This window comes from Globicephala melas, chromosome 4 (genome assembly GCF_963455315.2).
Source record: "Globicephala melas chromosome 4, mGloMel1.2, whole genome shotgun sequence".
NCBI classification, from domain to species: Eukaryota; Metazoa; Chordata; class Mammalia; order Artiodactyla; family Delphinidae; genus Globicephala; species Globicephala melas.
The window spans coordinates 126,062,049-126,082,082 of record NC_083317.1 but is presented as its reverse complement, the minus strand read 5'-3'; the positions used below and the strand labels follow the sequence as shown (position 1 = coordinate 126,082,082).

Sequence of the window (20,034 nt, the reverse complement as noted above, 5' to 3'; positions counted from 1 at the left end):
AGACCAATATAAGAGAAAATTATTTCTATATGCTAGTAGTAATGTACAAAACCTATTTGGGATCTTAGATGCATAAAACACAGAATCTTTAGAATTACAAACTTTTCCAGGACAAGAGAAATATATTAAAAGCATATAAGAAGAATGGAAAACAGTTGGCTCTTTTGGGAAAATACCACCCCAAACCCAGCAATAAAGTTAAACCATTCACAAAGAGGAGGGCGCCTGATCATTGTTCCCCATCCTGTGTTCTGTATCCAACAAAGATTTGTCCACATACAACTACTGGCTAGATTCCCCCAAAGGGGCTAGAGCTGCCATCCAGAAACGGTCAAACTGGGTAGAGGGTTGTTGTAAACTAGTCTGGACACTAGGTCCAAACCCCTGTAAACAAAACAAATTTAGCAATTACTCTATTAAGGGGGTTGGGGGGAACAGGGGTATGGGCAGCGGTAGGGTGCCCGGAAAAGGATGGCTTTTTAGAGAGAAGTGCTGGCGCTTAGGTTTGAAGCGAATGGGAGGGGGGTAGAGCTGCTTAAGGGTGCCCTCCCTAGAGAAAATCTAAGGAGCAGTCTGGCTATCGGAAAGCAGACTGTATTTCAAGCGGCTTTTCTTTGCCCGGGTGAGCTTCCTTTCAGGTGTTTTAGTCAGTCACTGATCAGAATTCTGCAGTGCAGCCTGCGTCCATAAAGCATCTGTTCATATGATTCTTACGGTGTGTGCAAGGTACACACAGCCAATATCAGAAAACTCTCTCCTGGTCCCCGTTGAGTTGGCCAGGAATTGTGGGAGGCAGTTAAAGGAACAGACATTTCCGGATCTTGCGTGGAGGACCATGAGGGCGCTGGGGACGCTGGTGAGGACCTGGACTTGGGGAGGGAGGTAGAGGTTGGAGTGGTGAGTCAGGGAAGGGCTCTAGAAGGTGCAAGTCCAGGTTGTCGTCGTGGTGAGGAGAGCGTCTCTCTGGACTAGTGTTGGGGGTCCGAGGGGACGGCTCTGAGGCTTGGCCCAACAGGTGGAAGCCAGACATACATCCAGCCGAGGGGTGGAGCCCAGCGACTGAGACTGCAGCAGCATCTGTCCCAGCCGGCAGGAAGTCGGCGGCAGCATCCGCGTCCTCCTCGTTGACCTCTTCTTGGCAGGCGATCTCTGGGACAGCTGCGCACAAGAATCCCGGCTCCGGGGCCATGTACTCCCCGGGAGGGCTCAGGAAAGCGCCCCGTCCCAGGCCCTGTCCCCACGGGCCTTCCACACCCGGCCCCAGGAGGGCCTCAGGGACCAGCATGAGGATGTGATCACCGAGAGACACTTGCAGCACGGACGTTGGCTCGGACTCCAGCAGCAGGTCGACGTCGTCCAGGGGCACGTGCAGGGCACAGCCGGCGGGCAGGACCACCACGAAGATGAGCGTGTCCACGGTCGGGGGCCAGGTCAGGTTGTCCAGGCTGGGCGCCGCCCTGGACTTGGACTCGGGGCCCGCGGGCTCCTCCGTTCGCCGGCGCTTGGCAGGGCCCGGTCCTCCGGGATGCGGTCCCCACCGGTCCGCAGGGGAGGCGCTGGGGCTACGAGGCCGGCTGCCCATCTTCTCAATGTGGCCGCGGGCCTGGGGCCTGGCAGAAGGCGAGGAAGGGCTAGGTCCTGCAGGCAGTGACAGATCGGTTTGACAGGTGAGGCCGAAGCAGGGCGGTGGGGCGCAGGACTGCGGGACGAAAGAGGAGCCTTCGGAGCTCTGGCGGCGCCTCTCGGGATCCCTCAGTCCTGGCTTCTAGGGGAGCTGCTGGGCTCGGCTTTGCTTGTGTGAATCTTCAGGCCTTCACGTGGACTGGTTTGCGCAGGAGTGGGCCGAGGATGTTGGGAGCGACGCCGGCGGAACCTGAGTCGCAAAGCATCCTCACGCTAAGCTCCGCCCCCTCCTAGGCTCCGCCCCTAGAAGTGGAGGCCTCTGTGTTGCCCAGTAGCCCCGGCTGTGGTGGATAGTTTACTCTAGAGAAATACTTCCATGGGCCTCAAGGGGGCGGAGCAATCGTGCCGCTCTAGGACTAGGCTTCCTGGGTCGAGTTCCTGGCTTTCCTTGCGTTGACCTCAGATACGGAAAACCTTAACCGGAAAACTTATTCAAGTCCCACCAGTGGAGCGCTGCACCAGGACAGTGAGATGTAGTTCCCTCGTCCCCTGAGACCTCGCCCTGGAAGTGACCTTTTAACTTCTTTTGGTCCAATAGTGAGGTGATTTTTTTTTAACATCTTTATTGGGGTATAATTGCTTTACAATGGTGTGTTAGTTTCTGCTTTATAACAAAGTTTATCAGTTATACATATACATATGTTCCCATATCTCTTTCCTCTTGCGTCTCCCTCCCTCCCAGCCTCCCTATCCCACCCCTCCAGGCGGTCACAAAGCACGGAGCCGATATCCCTGTGCCATGCGGCTGCTTCCCACTAGCTATCTACCTTACGTTTGTTAGTGTATATATGTCCATGCCACTCTCTCTCCCTGTCACAGCTCACCCTTCCCCCTCCCCATATCCTCAAGCCCGTTCTCCAGTAGGTCTGTGTCTTTATTCCTGTCTTACCCCTAGGTTCTTCATGACATTTTTTCCCTTAAATTCCATATATATGTTAGCATACGGTATTTGTCTTTTTCTTTCTGACTTACTTCACTCTGTATGACAGACTCTAGGTCTATCCACGTGAGGTGAATTTTTGGATGACATCCTTAAGCCTCTCCTTGCCTGTGATGTCAATGACTGTCAGATCCCTGAAGGTGGTTGCCAAGAGAAGGTGTGGCTCGACTGCCTAACCAGTGTTAATAGGAGAAAACATCCAATAATGATTCTGGAATAGGTAATACTTTCATATGGTTTCAGAGGAAGGTGAAACATCTCCCTCCCTGTCCTTTAACCACGTGATTGCTCACTTTGGCCCTTTTTACAAAATAGCTTTTATGTTCTCATTTTGAGGGCCACATAGCATTCCTTTGTACTGAATTCCATTTAAATCAGGCTTCTCTCGATGGGTGTTCAAGCTACTGGTTTGTGAATTGGCAGACACTGGCCTTCTCTGGCCAATTGGTGTGAAATGCAGATTCTTTGCTGCATCGCAGAACCACTGCTCAGAATGCCTGGAGTCATGGGCGTAGGAATTCTCCTTAAGCACCTCCACAAAGCTTCTGTTTTGTGAGGAAGTTTAAGATCACTGCATTTGTTTTCATTCAGCATTTGAGGGGTTCAGGAATAGGACGGTTTATGGTTGAGGTCACGTCCCAGCCTGTTAGTGACAGTCATGAAGGGAACTCAAACTTCCTGGGCCTGCCTTGAGGGGTTTCCCCTACACTCCTGGCCTGCATCCACTCTCCTGGCTGCACTTCCGGTGTTTCAGCCACGGGCCAAGAAATTCCCCTGCTTAGGTCAGGATGCTGGCTGGGGGAACTTATGGGGCTGTACACTGGCATAAGGGGCCCTGCCAGGAGCCTGGGTTCTCGTGGGGTGAATGTGGATGCCACTGGCTCCTTCCTCTATGTTCCCAGGTGATGGGAGCCGTTGCTGTGCGCCTGTTGTTTGGACAGAGGGCGGGGTGGGGAGATGTTGGGGAGCTTGCAGGAAACAACTACTTTTGTCCTGGAGAATTCTGTCGGCGAAGCTTGAATATCCCATGGTCGGGGAATGTTCATTGGGGGCTCCATTCAGGAGAGTGAGTGTGAACATGCTGTGTTTTAGGGTCCAGAAGGAGGAACCCAAACTTGGCCAGGACACAGGGTGGGGCTCGGGGCTGTTGGCCTGGCCAGGGATGGGGCCCTGAATGTGGCGGCTCCTGTCCCAGCCTGCTGCCACCTCTTGTCCACGGCTCTCCTGACCTCAGTAGTCTCACATCTGGGCTCATCATTGTCCTGGGCCCTGTGAGTCCTCACTGTGAGCTCCCCTCCCAAGGGAATGTGGTCCTGTCCTGAGACAAAGGCAGTTACTGGGGGCCTGGCATAGTCGCACCTGATTTCCTCCTCTGGTCAGCCCCTTTCTTTCTTTCTTTTAATTGGCCGTGCGGCGATGCCTGCTGGGATCTTAGTTCCCCGACCAGGGATTGAACCCGTCCCCACTGCAGTGAACGCTTGGAGTTCTAACCACTGGACCACCAGGGAATGCCCATGGTCAGGCACGGGCAAGTCATTTCACCTTCGCCAACCTCAGTCTCCTTACATGTGAAACAGGGAGAATGCCATCTACTCTGCAGGGGGGTTGTGAGATAATGTATGTAAAATGTTCTTGGAACACAGTAAGTGCTTAGTAAATAGTAACTATTTACTGTTTATGATGTTATAATCTGTCTTTCCCACTTGACATTGTCAGCCCTGTTCTCATCATCTTGAACAGTGCCTGGCATGTAGCCAACATCCAGTGAATGGTAAACAATATCATCATCATCCTAAAAAGGGGTCTGATATGTTAGAAAGTACTGGTCCAGGTGTTTTCAGGGCATAACATCTATAAAATTGAGGAATGGCTTGCCAAGCACCAGATCAGATATCTTTCCTTCTGCCTTATTTTTGTTTACTCTAAGATGTCCAAAGACTGTCAGGATGGATTATCAGGCCCACTCATTGGCCTTTCTTGGTGTCATTCCAACCTGACTATCGAATCAATATGAACTGCTTGAACCCACTGTAGGGGCGGAATTAGCAAATAAATCCCGGTTCTGGGTAGGTTACAAGATGGCTGCCGATCGTCCGTCTGTTGAGGGTCATTCTGCTATCCCCCTAGAATGCATAACTAGCGTTTAAAAAATTCCTATTTATGTTTATTCACTTTAGGAAAAATACCTGAATACATATTTTAGAATATCTAAACAGCATAGTTAAAGCTGGAGCTCCCTTCAACTCCCCACAAACTCCCAATCCTGTATTGATGTGACAAGATCCTTTTCTATGGACTTACAAACATAACACAGGGGACTTGTTTTCTTCCCGAATGGCAAAGTATTGTGGGTCTTTTTCTGCAATATGTTGGATCTTATTGCTGTTTGGTATTGTCATCCACAAAGTACATTATCCCTCTGTCTTTAATTGGAGAGACCTTTTCCAACATGCAAAACAGGCTTTTACATGAAAATGTTGTATAAGAAAAGGCAGCTTCAAACATCTTTTGTACAGCAACACCTTTGTCTTTGCCTGAAGCAGAATGAGGTACTGGCCCACTCACTCTCTGCTTACCTCACAGTAATACTGGTAATTCTGGTATATTATGTTGTGCTTTCTTTACTTCCTGAACATGTTACTGAGTGGTGAATTGCATTGAATTAGTGATGCTATCCCAATGATTTGATACGATGATGGCCTGTGTTGTCCCACGATTATTAATCATTTACTATTTTAAGAATGACAAAACTGTCATTGAAGTAGTTATTTGGGCTTTTAAAGGCTGAGGCTGAAGCCAAATGCAGTTTGGTTTTTTTTTGTTTTTTTAACCAAGGACTTCAGCTTCTGTGTTATAAGTGACAGACAGTGATTTCTGTATCTTAATTGTGAATTCAGCTTTCTTATGGAATTCTATGTTTTTTCAGTTTTTTTTTAGTTTTACAATCATATCGTTTGCAAATGGTCTTATTTTTCTTCCCTTTAAGATTTTAAACATCTAATTTCTTTCTCTTGTCTGATTTTGTTGGCTAGTATCGCCAGTACAATGTCAAATATTATTGGAAGAGCGACATCTTTCTTGTTCTAGACTTTAGTGGGACTCCTGCTACTGTTTGCCTATTAAGCATATTGCTCAGAAATAAATGTCATGTCAAAGAATTATCAATGTCCTGCTGTTTTATTGAATATTTAATGTGTTATTTTGAAATATTTCAAAACTTACAGAAACAGTGCAAAAACAATATAAAGAATTCTTATTTATCCTCTATTAACTTTTAACACTTTGCCACATTTGCTTTGTCATTCTTTATTACTGTCTCTCAGAAAGACCACAGGATATGTATGTTTATATATATATGTGTGTATATATATATATATAGATAGATAGATAAAAATACACATACATAAGTATTTGTTCCTTGAATCATTAGAGAGTAAGTTGTGTAACTTAGTCCATAGTCCATTTTCCAATTTTGTCAATTTTACTAACAATATCTTTCATTATATATCTCTATCTCTGTATCTATTTAAAAATTTTAAAGTTAGTATTATTTTTCCTTCCAGCTTTATTGAGATATAACTGACATACAGCACTGGTTGTTTAAGGTGTACAGCATAATGATTTGACTTACATACATCATGAAATGATTACCACAATAAGTTTAGTTAAAGTCCCCCATCTCGTATGGGTACAAAATTAAAGAAATAGAAAAAATTTTTTTTCTTGTGATGAGAACTCTTTAGATTTATTCTCATAACTCTAATGTATAACATACATCAGTATTAATTATAGTTAGTGTGCTATACATTACATCCGTAGTACTTATTTATCTTATAAGTGGAAGTTTGTACCTTTGGTGTACTTTCATCCAATTAACCACCAGCCGTTTTTTTTTTTTTTTTTTTTTTTGCCTGTAAGATGCAGGTCTCGATCATGCATTTCTTTCAGGTGTCATGTCTCCTTAGTTTACTTTTATCTGGAATAGTTCCTTAGCCTTCTGTTGTTTTTCAAGCCATTAATATTTTTGAAAATTATAGGTAGTTATTTCTTAGTGTTTCTCAATTTGAGATGCTCTGATGTTTCCTCATGATAAGAGTAAAATTATATAAATATTTTTGCCTTGAATACTAATAAGTGATCCTGTGTCTTTCTCTGGAGACACATCATATCCATTTGTTCCTTACAGGTGATGTAAATTTTTCTTTCTTCAATTTAATGCTTATTAATAAAGTTATGGAGTTGGGTAATCATCACCACAGCCAGTTTTAGAACATCTTCATTACCTCAGAAAGTTCCCTTATGCCTGTTTGCATTAAATCCTTTCTCAAAACCCACACCAAGATAATCGCTGATTGCCTCTGTGTCTATAAATTAGCCTTTTTACTGGATATTTCATAGAAATGAATCATTCAATGTGTAGTCGTTTGCATCTGGCTTGTTTCAGTTAATATACTGTTTTGGTAGTTTATTCCTGTTGTAGTAGCTGTTATCCATGCTTTATCCATGTTGTAGCATGTTGTATATGTTGTTCATTCATTTTTTTATTTTAATTTTTTAACCTCTTTATTAGAGTACAGTTGCTTTACAATGGTGTGTTAGCTTCTGCTTTCTAACAGAGTGAATCAGTTATACATATACATAAGTCCCCATATCTCTTCCCTCTTGCATCTCCCTCCCTTCCACCCTCCCTATCCCACCCCTCTAGGTGGTCACAAAGCACCGAGCTGATCTCCCTGTGCTACGCGGCTGCTTCCCACTAGCTATCTATTTTACGTTTGGTAGTGTATATACTTCCATGACACTCTCTCACTTTGTCACAGCTTACCCTTCCCCCTCCCCATATCATCAAGTCCATGCTCTAGTAGGTCTGTGTCTTTATTCCCATCTTACCCCTAGGCACTTCATGACCTTTTTTTTTTCTTCGATTCCATATATATGTGTTAGCATATGGTATTTATTTTTCGTTTCTGACTTACTTCACTCTGTATGACAGTCTCTAAGTCCATCCACCTCACTACAAATAACTCAGTTTCGTTCCGTTTTATGGCTGAGTAATATTCCATTGTACATATGTGCCACATCTTCTTTATCCATTCGTCTGTTGATGGACAATTAGGTTGCTTCCATGTCCTGACTATTGTAAATGGAGCTGCAATGAACATTTTGGTACATGACTCTTTTTGAATTATGGTTTTCTCAGGGTATATGACAAGTACTGGGATTGCTGGGTCATATGGTAGTTCTATTTGTAGTTTTTTAAGGAACCTCCATACTGTTCTCCATAGTGGCGGTATCAATTTACATTCCCACCAGCAGTGCAAGAGGGTTACCTTTTCTCCACACCCTCTCTAGCATCTATTGTTTGTAGATTTTTTGATGATGGCCATTCTGAATGGTGTGAAGTGATATCTCATTGTAGTTTTGATTTGCATTTCTCAGATGATTAATGATGTTGAGCATTCTTTCATGTGTTTGTTGGCAATCTGTATATCTTCTTTGGAGAAATGTCTGTTTAGGTCTTCTGCCCATTTTTGGATTGGGTTGTTTGTTTTTTTGATATTGAGCTACATGAATTCCTTGTATGTTTTGAAGATTAATCCTTTGTCAGTTTCTTCATTTGCAAATATTTTCTCCCATTCTGAGGGTTGTCTTTTCATCTTGTTTATGGTTTCCTTGGCTGTGCAAAAGCTTTTACGTTTCATTGGGTCCCATTTGTTTATTTTTGTTTTTATTTCCATTTCTCTAGGAGGTGGGTCAAAAAGGATCTTGCTGTGATTTATGTCATAGAATGTTCTGCCTATGTTTTCCTCTAAGAGTTTGATGGTGTCTGGCCTTACATTTAGGTCTTTAATCCATTTTGAGTTTATTTTTGTGTATGGTGTTAGGGAGTGTTCTAATTTCATATTTTTACATGTAGCTGTCCAGTTTTCCCAGCACCACTCATTGAAGAGTGTGTCTTTTCTCCACTCTATATTCTTGCCTCCTTTATCAACGATAAGGTGACCATATGTGCGTGGGTTTATCTCTGGGCTTTCTATCCTGTTCCATTGATCTATATTTCTGTTTTTATGCAGTACCATACTGTCTTGATTACTGTAGCTTTGTAGTTTAGTCTGAAGTCAGGGAGCCTGATTCCTCCAGCTCCGTTTTTCTTTCACAAGATTGGTTTGGCTATTCGGGGTCTTTTGTGTTTCCATACAAATTGTGAAATTTTTTCTTCCAGTTCTGTGAATAATGCCGTTGGTAGTTTCATAGGGATTGCATTGAGTCTGTAGATTGCTTTGGGTAGTATAATCATTTTCACAATGTTGGTTCTTCCAATCCAAGAACATGGTATATCTCTCCATCTATTCGTATCATCTTTAAATTCTTTCATCAGTGTCTTATAATTTTCTGCATACAGGTCTTTTGTCTCCTTAGGTAGGTTTATTCCTAGATATTTTATTCTTTTTGTTGAAATGGTACATGGGATTGTTTTCTTAATTTCACTTTCAGATTTTTCATCATTAGTATATAGGAATGCCAGAGATTTGTGTGCATTAATTTTGTATCCTGCTACTTTACCAAATTCATTGATTAGCTCTAGTAGTTTTCTGGTAGCATCTTTAGGATTCTCTATGTATAGTATCATGCCATCTTCAAACAGTGACAGCTTTACTTCTTCTTCTCCAATTTGGATTCCTTTTATTTGTTTTTCTTCTCTGATTGCTGTGGCTAGAACTTCCAAAACTATGTTCAATAATAGTGGTGAGAGTGGGCAACCTTGTCTTGTTCCTGATCTTAGTGGAAATGGTTTCAGTTTTTCACCATTGAGGACGATGTTGGCTGTGGGTTTGTCATATATGGCCTTTATTATGTTGAGAAAAGTTCCCTCTATGCCTACTTTCTGGAGGGTGTTTATCATAAATGGTGTTCTTTCATTTTACTTGAGGAGTAGTGTCTATTGTATGGCCATACCACGTTTATTTGTACATTCTTGAGTATTTGGACATTTGGATTATTTCCATTTGGGGGCTATTATGAGTATTGCTGCTATGAACACTCCTATACCTGTCTGTGTGGGAAAATATGTTTTCAGGTCTCTTGCATAGATTCCAAGGAATGGAATTTTTGGGTCAAACGGCAAGTTTATGTTCCATTTAAAAGTAAACCCATGGAATGGTTTTCCAAAATGGCTGTACAATTTGACATTCTCACAAGCAATGCATGTGGGTTTCACTCTTTCCTCATTCTCACTAGCACTTGGTATTGTCTGTCTTTTTTCATTATAGCCATTCTCGTGAGTGTGTTTTGGTATGTCATCGTGGCTTTAACTTGCATTTCTCTAATGACTAATGCCATTGAATATCTTCACATTAGTGTATTAGCTAAGCCTATGTTGTGTAGTTTTTATGGTTAAATATCTATTCAAATGTTTTGTCCATTTAAAAATTCTCTCATTTGCCTTATTTTTGAGTTGTAAAAGTTCTTTATATATTCTGGATACAAGTCCTTTATCTGATATGTGATTGCACATATTTTCTCCCATTGTATGGACTTTCCTCCATTGTTTCACTGAGATATAATTGACATATAACATTATATTAGTTTTAGGGGTATTTCAAAAATTTTTATTGGTGACTTTTGATGTGCATGTGTTTAAATTTTTGATGACTTTCAAAATGCCGTGTTTAAAAAAATGGATTGTAACCTTGGTGTTGTATCTAAGAACCTTCTGCCTAACCAAGGTCTTAATGATTCCCTGCCTCCGCCACCTTGTTTTGAAGAAATGAATAGTTTAATTTTTACATCTAGGCCTTTGATCCAATTTGTGTTTTTGTGTGCGGGTATAGTGTGAACTAATAGTTTAAGTTTCTTTTTGAATGTGAATATTCAATTGTTAAGAAGACTATGCCTTTTACATTTAATTGTCTTGGCACTTTTGTCAGAAATAATTTGACCATAAGTGTAAATATTTGGTTTTGACTCATAATTGTGTTCCATTGACCTCTTGTATGACTATTCATGTGCCAATAGCACACTGTCTTGATTATTGTATCTTTTGAGTAAGATTTGAAACGGAGTAGTGTTCAACTTTGTTGTTTTTAAAAGCTGTCAATACAATTCTAGGTCCTTTGCATTTCCCCATGAATTTTAGTATCAATCTGTCAATTTCTTATGAATGCCTGCTGGATTCTTGTATAGCTCAATTTGGGAATAATTGCTATTTAGACAATATTCAGTCTTTCAATCATGAACATGACTTCAATCATGAATCATAAATGTCTCCCTGTATATTTAGATCATCTTTAGTAATCTCCTCAGTGTTTTATTATTGTCAATTTATAAGCCTTACACTTATTTTGTTAAATTTCTTCTGAAGTATTTTATTCTTTTTGGCGGTATTGTGAATCAAATTTTTAAAAATAGAAATATATATATTTTTATTGAAGTATAGTTTATTTACAATGTTGTGTTAATTTCTGCGGTACTGCAAAGTGATTCAGTTATACATATATATATATACATTCTTTTCCATTTGCTTTATCTCAGGATATTGAATATAGTTCCCTGTGCTATACAGCAGGGCTTTTTTGTTTATCCATTCTATATGTAATAGTTTGCATCTACTAACCCCAAACTCCCAGTCCATCCCTCCCCACTGCCCCTCCCCTTTTCCAACTGCAGGTCTGTTCTCTATGTGAGTCTGTTTCTGTTTCATAGATAGGTTCATTTGTGTCTTATTTTAGATTCCACATATAAATGATATCATATGGTATTTGTCTTTCTCTTTCTGACTTACTTCACTTAGTATGATAATCTCTAGTTGCCTCCATGCCTCTGCAAGTGGCATTATTTCATTCTTTTTTATGACTGAGTAGAATTCCATTGTATATATATCCTACATGTTCTTTATCCGTTTATCTTTTGATGGACATGTAGGTTGTTTTCATGTCTTGCCTACTGTGAATAGTGCTACTGTGAACATAGGGGTACTTGTATATTTTTGAGTTACAGTTTTGGCTTGATATATGCCCAGGAGTGGGATTGCTGGATTATATAGTAATTCTATTTTTAGTTCTTTGAGGAACCTCCATACTGTTTTCCATAGTGGTTGCACCAATTTACATTCCCACCAACAGTGTAGGAGGTTTCCCTTTTCTCCATACCCTCTCCAGCATTTGTTATTTGTAGAGTTTTTTATGATGACTGGTGTGAGGTGGTACCTCACTGTAGTTTTGGTTTGCATTTCTCTAAGAATTAGCGATGTTGAGCATCTTTTCATGTGCCTCTGGTCATCTGTATGTCTTCTTTGGAGAAACGTCTATTTAGGTCTTCTGCCCATTTTTTGATTGGGTTGCTTGATTTTTTTGTTGTTGTTGAGTTGTATGAGCTGTTTATATATTTTGGAAATTAAGCCCATGTCAGTCGCATCATTAGCAAATATTTTCTCCCATTTTGTAGGTTATCTTTTTGTTTTGTTTATGGTTTTCTTGGCTGTGTAAAAGCTTGTAAGTTTGATTAGGTCCCATTTATTTATTTTTGTTTTTATTTCTATTGTCTTGGGAGACTAACCTAAGAAAACACTGGTAAAATTTGTGTCAGAGAATGTTTTGCCTATGATCTCTTCTAGGAGCTTTATGGTGTCATGTCTTCGTTTTAAGTCTTTAGGCCATTTTGAGTTTATTTTTGTGCATGGTGTGAGGGTGTGTTCTAATTTCATTGATTTACATGCAGCTGTCCAACTTACCCAGCACCACTTACTGAAGAGACTGTCTTTTGCCCGTTGTATATTCTTGCCTCCTTTGTTGAAGCTAAATTGTCTGTACATATGTGGGTTTATTTCTGGGCTCCCTATTCTGTTCCATTGATCCATATGTTTGTTTTTGTGCCAGTACCACACTGCTTTGATTACTGTAGGTTTGTAGTATTGTCTGAAATCTGGGAGGGTTATGCCTCCTGCTTTGTTCCTTTTCTTCAGGATTGCTTTGACAATTCTGGGTCTTTTATATTTCCACATAAATTTTAGAATTATTTGTTTCAGCTCTGTGAAAAATGTCATGGGTAATTTGATAGGGATCACATTAAGTGTGTAGTTTGCTTTCTGTTGTGTGGCCATTTTAACAATATTAATTCTTCCAATCCAAGAGCATGGGATATCTTTCCATTTCTTTGAATCATCTCTCTCTCTTTTTTTTTTTTTTTTTTTTTACAGATTCTATTTCACTTTTAGTGATCCATCTGGTCAAATTATCTATTTGTTCTTGATTCAATTTTGGGGACTCCATGTTTTTAGAAAGTTGTTTGTTTCTTCTAAGTTGTTGAATTTGTTGGCATATAATTGTTCACAGTATTCTCTTATGGTTTTTTGTATTTCTGCAGTATTGGTTGATATTTCTCATTTTCTTTTTTTTTTTTTTTTTTTTTTGCGGTACGCGGGCCTCTCACTGTTGTGGCCTCTCCCGTTGCGGAGCAACAGGCTCCGGACGCGCAGGCTCAGCGGCCATGGCTCACGGGCCTAGCCGCTCCGCGGCATGTGGGATCTTCCCGGACCAGGGCACAAACCCATGTCCCCTGCATCAGCAGGCGGACTCTCAACCACTGCGCCACCAGGGAAGCCCTCATTTTCTTTTTTGATTTTCTTTATTTGGGTTCTCTCTCTTTTCTTCTTGGTGAACCTGGCCAAATGTTTGTCAATTTTGTTTATCTTTTCAAAGAATCAGCTCTTGGTTTTATTGATTTTTTTCTATTGTTTTTTTAATCTGTATTTTATTTGCTTCCTCTCTGATCTTTATTACTTCCTTCCTTCTGCTGACTTTAGGTTTTGTTTGTTCTTCTTTTTCTAATTCTTTTAGGTCATGAGTTAAGTTGTTTATTTGAGATTTTTCTTGTTTTCTTGAGGAATGCCTGTATTACTATGATCTTTCCTCTTAGAACTACTTTTGCTGCATCCTGTAGATTTTGTATGGTGTTTTCATTTTCATTTGTCTCAAGGTATTTTTAAATTTTCTTTTTGATTTCCTCATTGACCCACTGTTTTTAGTAGCATGTTGTTTAGTCTCCATGTAATTTTTTTTCTCATTTCTTTTTCTGTGCTTGATTTCTAGTTTCATACTGTTGTGGTCAGAGAAGATGCTTGAAATAATTTCTATACTCTTAAATTTGTTGAGGTTTGTTTTGTGCCCTAGTATGTGTCTCAATTCTAGAGAATCTTCCATGTGCACTTGAAAAGAATGTGTATTCTGTTTTTTTTGAATAAACTGTCCTGAAGATATCAATTAAGTCTAACTGCTCTATTGTATCATTTAGGATCTCTGTTGCCTTATTGATTTTCTGTCTAGAAGATCTGTCCATTGATGTGAGTGGGGTGTTCAGGTCTCCTACTATTATTGTATTCCTGTCAGTTTCTCCCTTTATGTCTGTATTTGTTTTATATATTTAGGTGCTCCCATGCTGGGTGCATATGTTGACGAGTGTAATATCCTCTCCTTGTATTTATCCTTTTATCATTATATACTGTCCTTCTTTATCTTTCCATATAGCCTTTGTTTTAAAGTCTACTTTTTCTCATGAGTATTGTGATCCCCACTTTGTTGTCATTTCCGTTTGCATGAAATATCTTTTTACATCCCCTCAGTTTCAATCTATGTGTGGCCTTTGCCTTAAAGTGAATCTCTTGTAGGAAGCATGTTGTAGGCTCTTGTTTTTTTATGCAGTCTTCCACTCTGTGTCTTTTGATTGGAGCATTTAGTCCATTGACATTTAAGGTAATTATTGATAAATATGCATTTATTGCCATTTTAAACCTTGTTTTCCAGTTGATTCTGTATTTCTTCTTTGGTTCTTTTTCTTTCTGTGGTTTTATGATTTCCTTTATTTCATGCTGTGTTCTCTTCTTTTTGGTTTTTGTCAATCTATTGTATGCTTTTGATTTTTTGTTACCTTGGTTTTGAAGTATGTTAACCCCTTCCTATATCTGCTTGCTTTTGACTGATAGTCATATAGGCTCAAACACATTCTTGGAATAGAATGTATATTTTCTTACTCTTCTCCCCCACATTTTATAATTTTGATGTCCTCTTTTACATCTTAATTTTTACCCTTTTGCCGTTCCTTGTGTTTATCCTCACTTTCACAAATAGATTTTTTTTATCTCTATGCTGGCTTATTTAAGTGATTTACTTTCTAATTCTGATTTCCTCTTTCCTATATCTTCTTGCTTCTTTCCTTTTTATTGAAGACCTTTCAATATTTATTTTATGATAAGTTTAGTATTGCTGTATTCTTTTAGTTTTCGCTTGTCTGAGAAGTTCTTTATTTCTCCTTCTATTCTTTTTTTTAAGATTTTTTATTTTGATGTGGACTATTTTCAAAGTCTTTTATTGAATTTGTTACAATATTGCTCTGTTTTGTGCTTTGGTGTTTTGGCCTCAAGGCATGTGGGATCTTAGCTCCCTGACCAGGGATCGAACTAAAACTCCCTGCATTGGAAGGCAAAGTCTTGACCACTGAACCACCAGGGAAGTGCCTCTTCCATTATACATGATAATCTTGCTGGGTAGAGTATTCTAGGTTGCAGTTTTTTCCCTTTTAAGACTGTGAATATATTTTGCCACTCCCTTCTGGCCTGCAGTGTTTCTGTAGAGAAATCAGCTGATAGCCTTTTGGGGGTGCCCTTGTAATTAACTCTTTGTTTTTGTTTTGCTGCCTTTAGAATTCTCTCTTTAACTTTTTCTGTTTTGATGATAATATGTCTTGGTGTAGATCTTTTTGGGTTTATCTTGTTTGGGACCCTCTGTTCTTCCTGTATCTGAATATTTGTTTCCTTCTTTAAATTTGGGAAGTTTTCAGCCATAATTTCTTCAAATACATTTTCAATCCCCTTTTCTCTTTCTTCTCCTTCTGGAATCTCTGTTATGTGTAGATTGGCACACTTTATATTATTCCATAGATTTATTTTATTGCTTTCATGTTTTTTTCAATTTGGCATTCTGTCTGCTGTTCTGATTGAGTGATTTCCATTATTCTGTGTTCCAGATCACTCATTCGTTCTTCTGCATTATTCATTCTGCTATTTATTGCCTTTAGCTCAGCTTTCATCTCTGCAAATAAATTTTCTAAGTTTTCTTGGCTCCTTGTAGTTTCTAGTTCCTTTTTGCAGTAATCTGAATTTCTGTCCATAGTCTTTCTTAATTTCTTCAGTATTTTCATAACCTCCTTTTTGAACTCGGTGTGTATTAGACTGAAGAAATCTATTTCATTGTTTTTTCTTTAAGCGGAATTCACTTGGTCTTTTAACTGGGAGTGGTTCCTTTGCTTCTTCCTTTTACTTATATTTCTCTTACTCTGTGAGTTTAGGAGAAACAAGTATGTAATGTAGTCTTGGAAGGCTATTTATATACAGGAGTATCCCTGCATACCTTGCATGAGCTTAATATTCTTGGCGTGAGGGCTGCTTTTAGTATGGATGCCTTCTACCTCTTTCCTCAGTGTGTGCTGGCTGTTATCCCCTTGATGGGGGTGTGTGCAGATGCAGCAGCCCAAATGTGCTTCATGGGCCCTGAGACGGTGGGGGCAGCGATTGGTGCCTGCTCATGGGTCTCTGTGGCAGTGGTGGCCCTGCCCAAGATTGCAGCAGTGGCTCTCATACAACCCTGGAGCTTGTGTAGGTAGTGTCCTGTTGCCTGAGAGCATGTGTGCAGGGAAAGAAGCACCTATGGTGGCCCCCGCCTCTCCCCTTTCATACCCCCAACAATGGAATCTTGCCTCTCTGGTGAGCCCAAGCCTCCTCCAAGTACACCCTTGGTTGCAGCCGCACTACACTGCAGCCCCTTCAGGCTGTCTCCCTGCAGCCAACCCCAGTCCTCTCCCGACATCTGACCTCCGAAGCCTGAGCTTCAGCACCCAGGCCCTGTCCACCACCACCAGCGGATGAGTCTTGTGGTGGGCAGCATAGGGTAGCCGTACTGACCATCTGTGCAGGTCTTTCCATTTTGCATTCTGCAAACCAGTTGCTGCATTCTCCTCTAAGGCTCTGAAGCTCCCCCTCCTACCTGGGAGATCTCCCTGCTAGTGAGGGGACTTCCCAGGGTGCGAGAACATTTCCTCTTTCACAGCTCCCTCCCAGGGGCACAGGTTCCATCCTGATTCCTTTCACTCTTTTTTTTTTCTTTTGTCCTACCTGGTTACATGGAGATTTTCTTGTTTTTTCAGAAGTCTGAGATCTTCTCCCAGTGTTCAGTATATGTTCTGTGAGAATCGTTCTGTATGTAGATGTATTTCTGATATATTTGTGGGAGGAGGTGAGCTCCACATCCTACTCCTCACCACCTTGATTGCTCTCCTCAAAATAGAAGTATTGTTGATTTACAATATTATATTAGTTTTAGGGGTATAATAGCTCTGGGCTGGGGTCCCCACTAGGATGCAGGGGTAGGCTCTGGGGCTGAAAGTCCAGCTGCCCATCACCTCAACAGAGATGCAGATTGCAGTGCGAGGGCCTGGCAGAAGATGAGGAGAGGCTGGGTCCTGCATCAGTGACAGGTTTGGATGACAGGTGAGGCGGCCAGGGCCAGTGGGGTGCAGGACCAAGCAATGTGGGTTAAGTCCTTGGAGCTCTGGCGGTGCCTCCTTCACGTCCCGCAGTACAGTATTCTACCAGATCTGTATCTGGCGCTGGGCTGGGACTTGCGCATTTGAGTCTTCACCTCCTCTTGAGGACTCTTCTGCTCACCAGATGGCCCATGATGTTGCAGGTGACACCAGAGTCATAAAATTTCATGCTTGCTATGCCCCCTCTGAGGCTCCACTTGGTAGAAATTGCGGTATCTGCAGCTGCCCAATAGCCATGGCTGTAGTTGATAGGTCACTGTAGGGAAATACTTTTATAAGCCTCATGGGGCAGAATACTTGTGTACTTCATTCTTAGAGAAAAAACGAGCAGTGATAATAGCAGTTCAAGTATTACTTACCTTTAAGACTAATGTTTTCTTTTGATTTCAGGCATTCTAGAGAAAAGACCACCTCTTCCCCACCGTAAAACAGGGCCACCATAATGCTCCCTGAAATTCTTTTAATATTTGGCCTTTCATTTCAGGAGTAAATGGAAAAATACTGATTTCTCTTTAGTATAACTTTTGTTTTAACACTAAAGTAAAACAGTTTCTTCCTGAAAGTTTAGGCTGTTATAAAATTAAAACAATCTTAGTATAATTAAATTGTTCTACTGAGCATTTATTTTATGTCCAGCATTCAACTGAGTATCTTTTTTAAAATGATTTTTCTTAAAAAAAAAAAAAGCCCAACACTTTGTTGAGGTATGCCTGACATACAAAAAGCTGTACCTATTTAATGAATACAACTTGAGTTTGCAGATAAGTATACAGTCATGAAACCATCACCATAATCAATGCCATAAACATATCTATGACCTGAAAAAGTTTCTTCATGAAAAAAAATTATCTTTTTTAGTCTTCACATCACCTGAAACTCAGAGTGGTCAAGGAAGTTATCAAAAATTAAATATGTTCCTAGTTTCTATTAGACGTAGGACTCAAATGTGGATTTATCTGGTTTTAAATCATGGGCTCTCGGGACTTCCCTGGTGGTCCAGTGGTTGAGACTTCACCTTCCAATGCAGGGGGTGCAGGTTCAATCCCTTGTTGGGGAGCTGGGATCCTGCATGCCTCGCAGCCAAAATACCAAAGCATAAAACAGAAGCAATATTGTAACAAATTCAGTGAAGTCTTTAAAAATGTTCCACATCAAAAATATCTTTAAAAAAGTCATGGGCTCTTGACTCATATATTTATTGTACACACCTAGGACTGGATTGCTAATTGGTCCTCTGTGTCCCTTTTTAAATTAAGGGGAAGGTAACACCTTCCTCTCTTTTTTCAAAATGTTTTCACAGTTTACACTCCTGTGAGCAGAGTTGCATTTCACTACGTTACTGCAGACATTTCTTATTGATAAATTCTTTATTCTTTTCCAACCTGGTTGGTAAAATTGTATCTCATTGTGTTTTCATTTTGCTTTCCTGATTGCCAATCAAGGTATATCATTTTTTCATATGCTTATTAGTCATTCTTATATCTTCTTTGGAATGTTCCTGTCTTCTATTTTCTTACTTTAAAAATTGGGTTTCAACTCTTCCTCCAATTTTATGCAGTGCTGGTACCTTCTTCAAAGACCAACTCAGATAGCACCTTCTAGAATAGCCTATTGCTGAGCACTTTATTTGAAATGACTTTCTCTACTTATTTCTATTTCATCACTCTTTTTGTGGCCTTTATAGTATAATCCCAATCTGTAAATAAACAAAATGTTGCTTTAAAAAGTTGGGGTTCAGAGGTGGATCAAGACGTCAAAGTAGGAGGACGTGGAGCTCACCTGCCTCCACAAAAACATCAAAAATACATCACACAGGGCTTCCCTGGTGGTGCAGTGGTTAAGAATCTGCCTGCCAATGTAGGGAACATGGGTTCAAGCCCTGGTCTGGGAAGATCCCACATACCACAGAGCAACTAAGCCTGTGTGCCACAACTACTGAGCCTGTGCTCTGGAGCCCACGAGCCACAACTACTGAGCCCACGCACCTAGAGCCCATGCCCCACAGCAAGAGAGGCCACTGCAATAAGAAGTCCACACACCGCAACCAAGAGTAGCCCCCTCTCTTCACAACTAGAGAAAGCCCGCCTGCAGCAACGAAGACCCAATGCAGTGAAAAATAAATAAATTAAAAAAAAATCACAGGTGGAATAATTCTCATGGAAAACTAAAAAAACTAAAACTGGAAGCTGGCAGAAGAACTCCTTCATAACCAAAGGTGTAAGAAAGGTCTCCACATAACCGGGTAGGTCGGGACCTGCACACTGTGGGGATCAGTAAGGAGGAAAAGGTCTACACAGGCTGACCCTCACCCTGGGGAGTGAGTGCGTCAAACCACAATCTGGGCATCCCTGTCCTGGGATCCTGTGTGTGGGAGATGGGTCCCCTTGCCTGCTGGGAAATCTGCTCAGACACATAGAAGGGCTGGAGAAGCCTAAGCTCTCTTCTCAAAGAGTGTACACATGCTGGCTTGCTGACAGGGCAGAGAGAGCTTTTCACTGGTTGCTGTTGCCTCAACCCACTTCCCAATCTGAAGGGGCGAACACCCTGGCCCAACTCTCTCCACACCACAGCCTGGTGTGAGATCTGGGCAGAGAGTTGGTCTAGCTGTGCAGAGACAGATCTGGGCACCTGGTGTGTGACCTGAGTGGAGCCTTGGAGACCATTGTCAAGGCATGCACAGGGGTGTGGCTGTAGCTGCAGCAGGTGTTGTCAGCTTGAGCACAGGGTGCCACAGGAGCGGCAGCAACTAAGTGCTGAATCTCACCAGACAGTCCCTGGGAGAGGACTCATCCAGCAAGGCAGAGACAGCCCAGAGGTGG

At 41.1% G+C, this 20,034-nt stretch overlaps 1 protein-coding gene across 1 annotated transcript; it reads right to left on the bottom strand.

Annotated features, from left to right (window-relative positions):
* Nucleotides 1-796: 796 nt before the first annotated feature.
* Nucleotides 797-1,582, bottom strand: LOC115862133 (proline-rich protein 23C-like). The gene has a single exon (XM_060297525.1). The coding sequence runs from the start codon at nt 1,580-1,582 to the stop codon at nt 797-799; it is 786 nt and encodes a 261-aa protein (XP_060153508.1).
* Between the last annotated feature and the right edge of the window lie 18,452 nt (nt 1,583-20,034).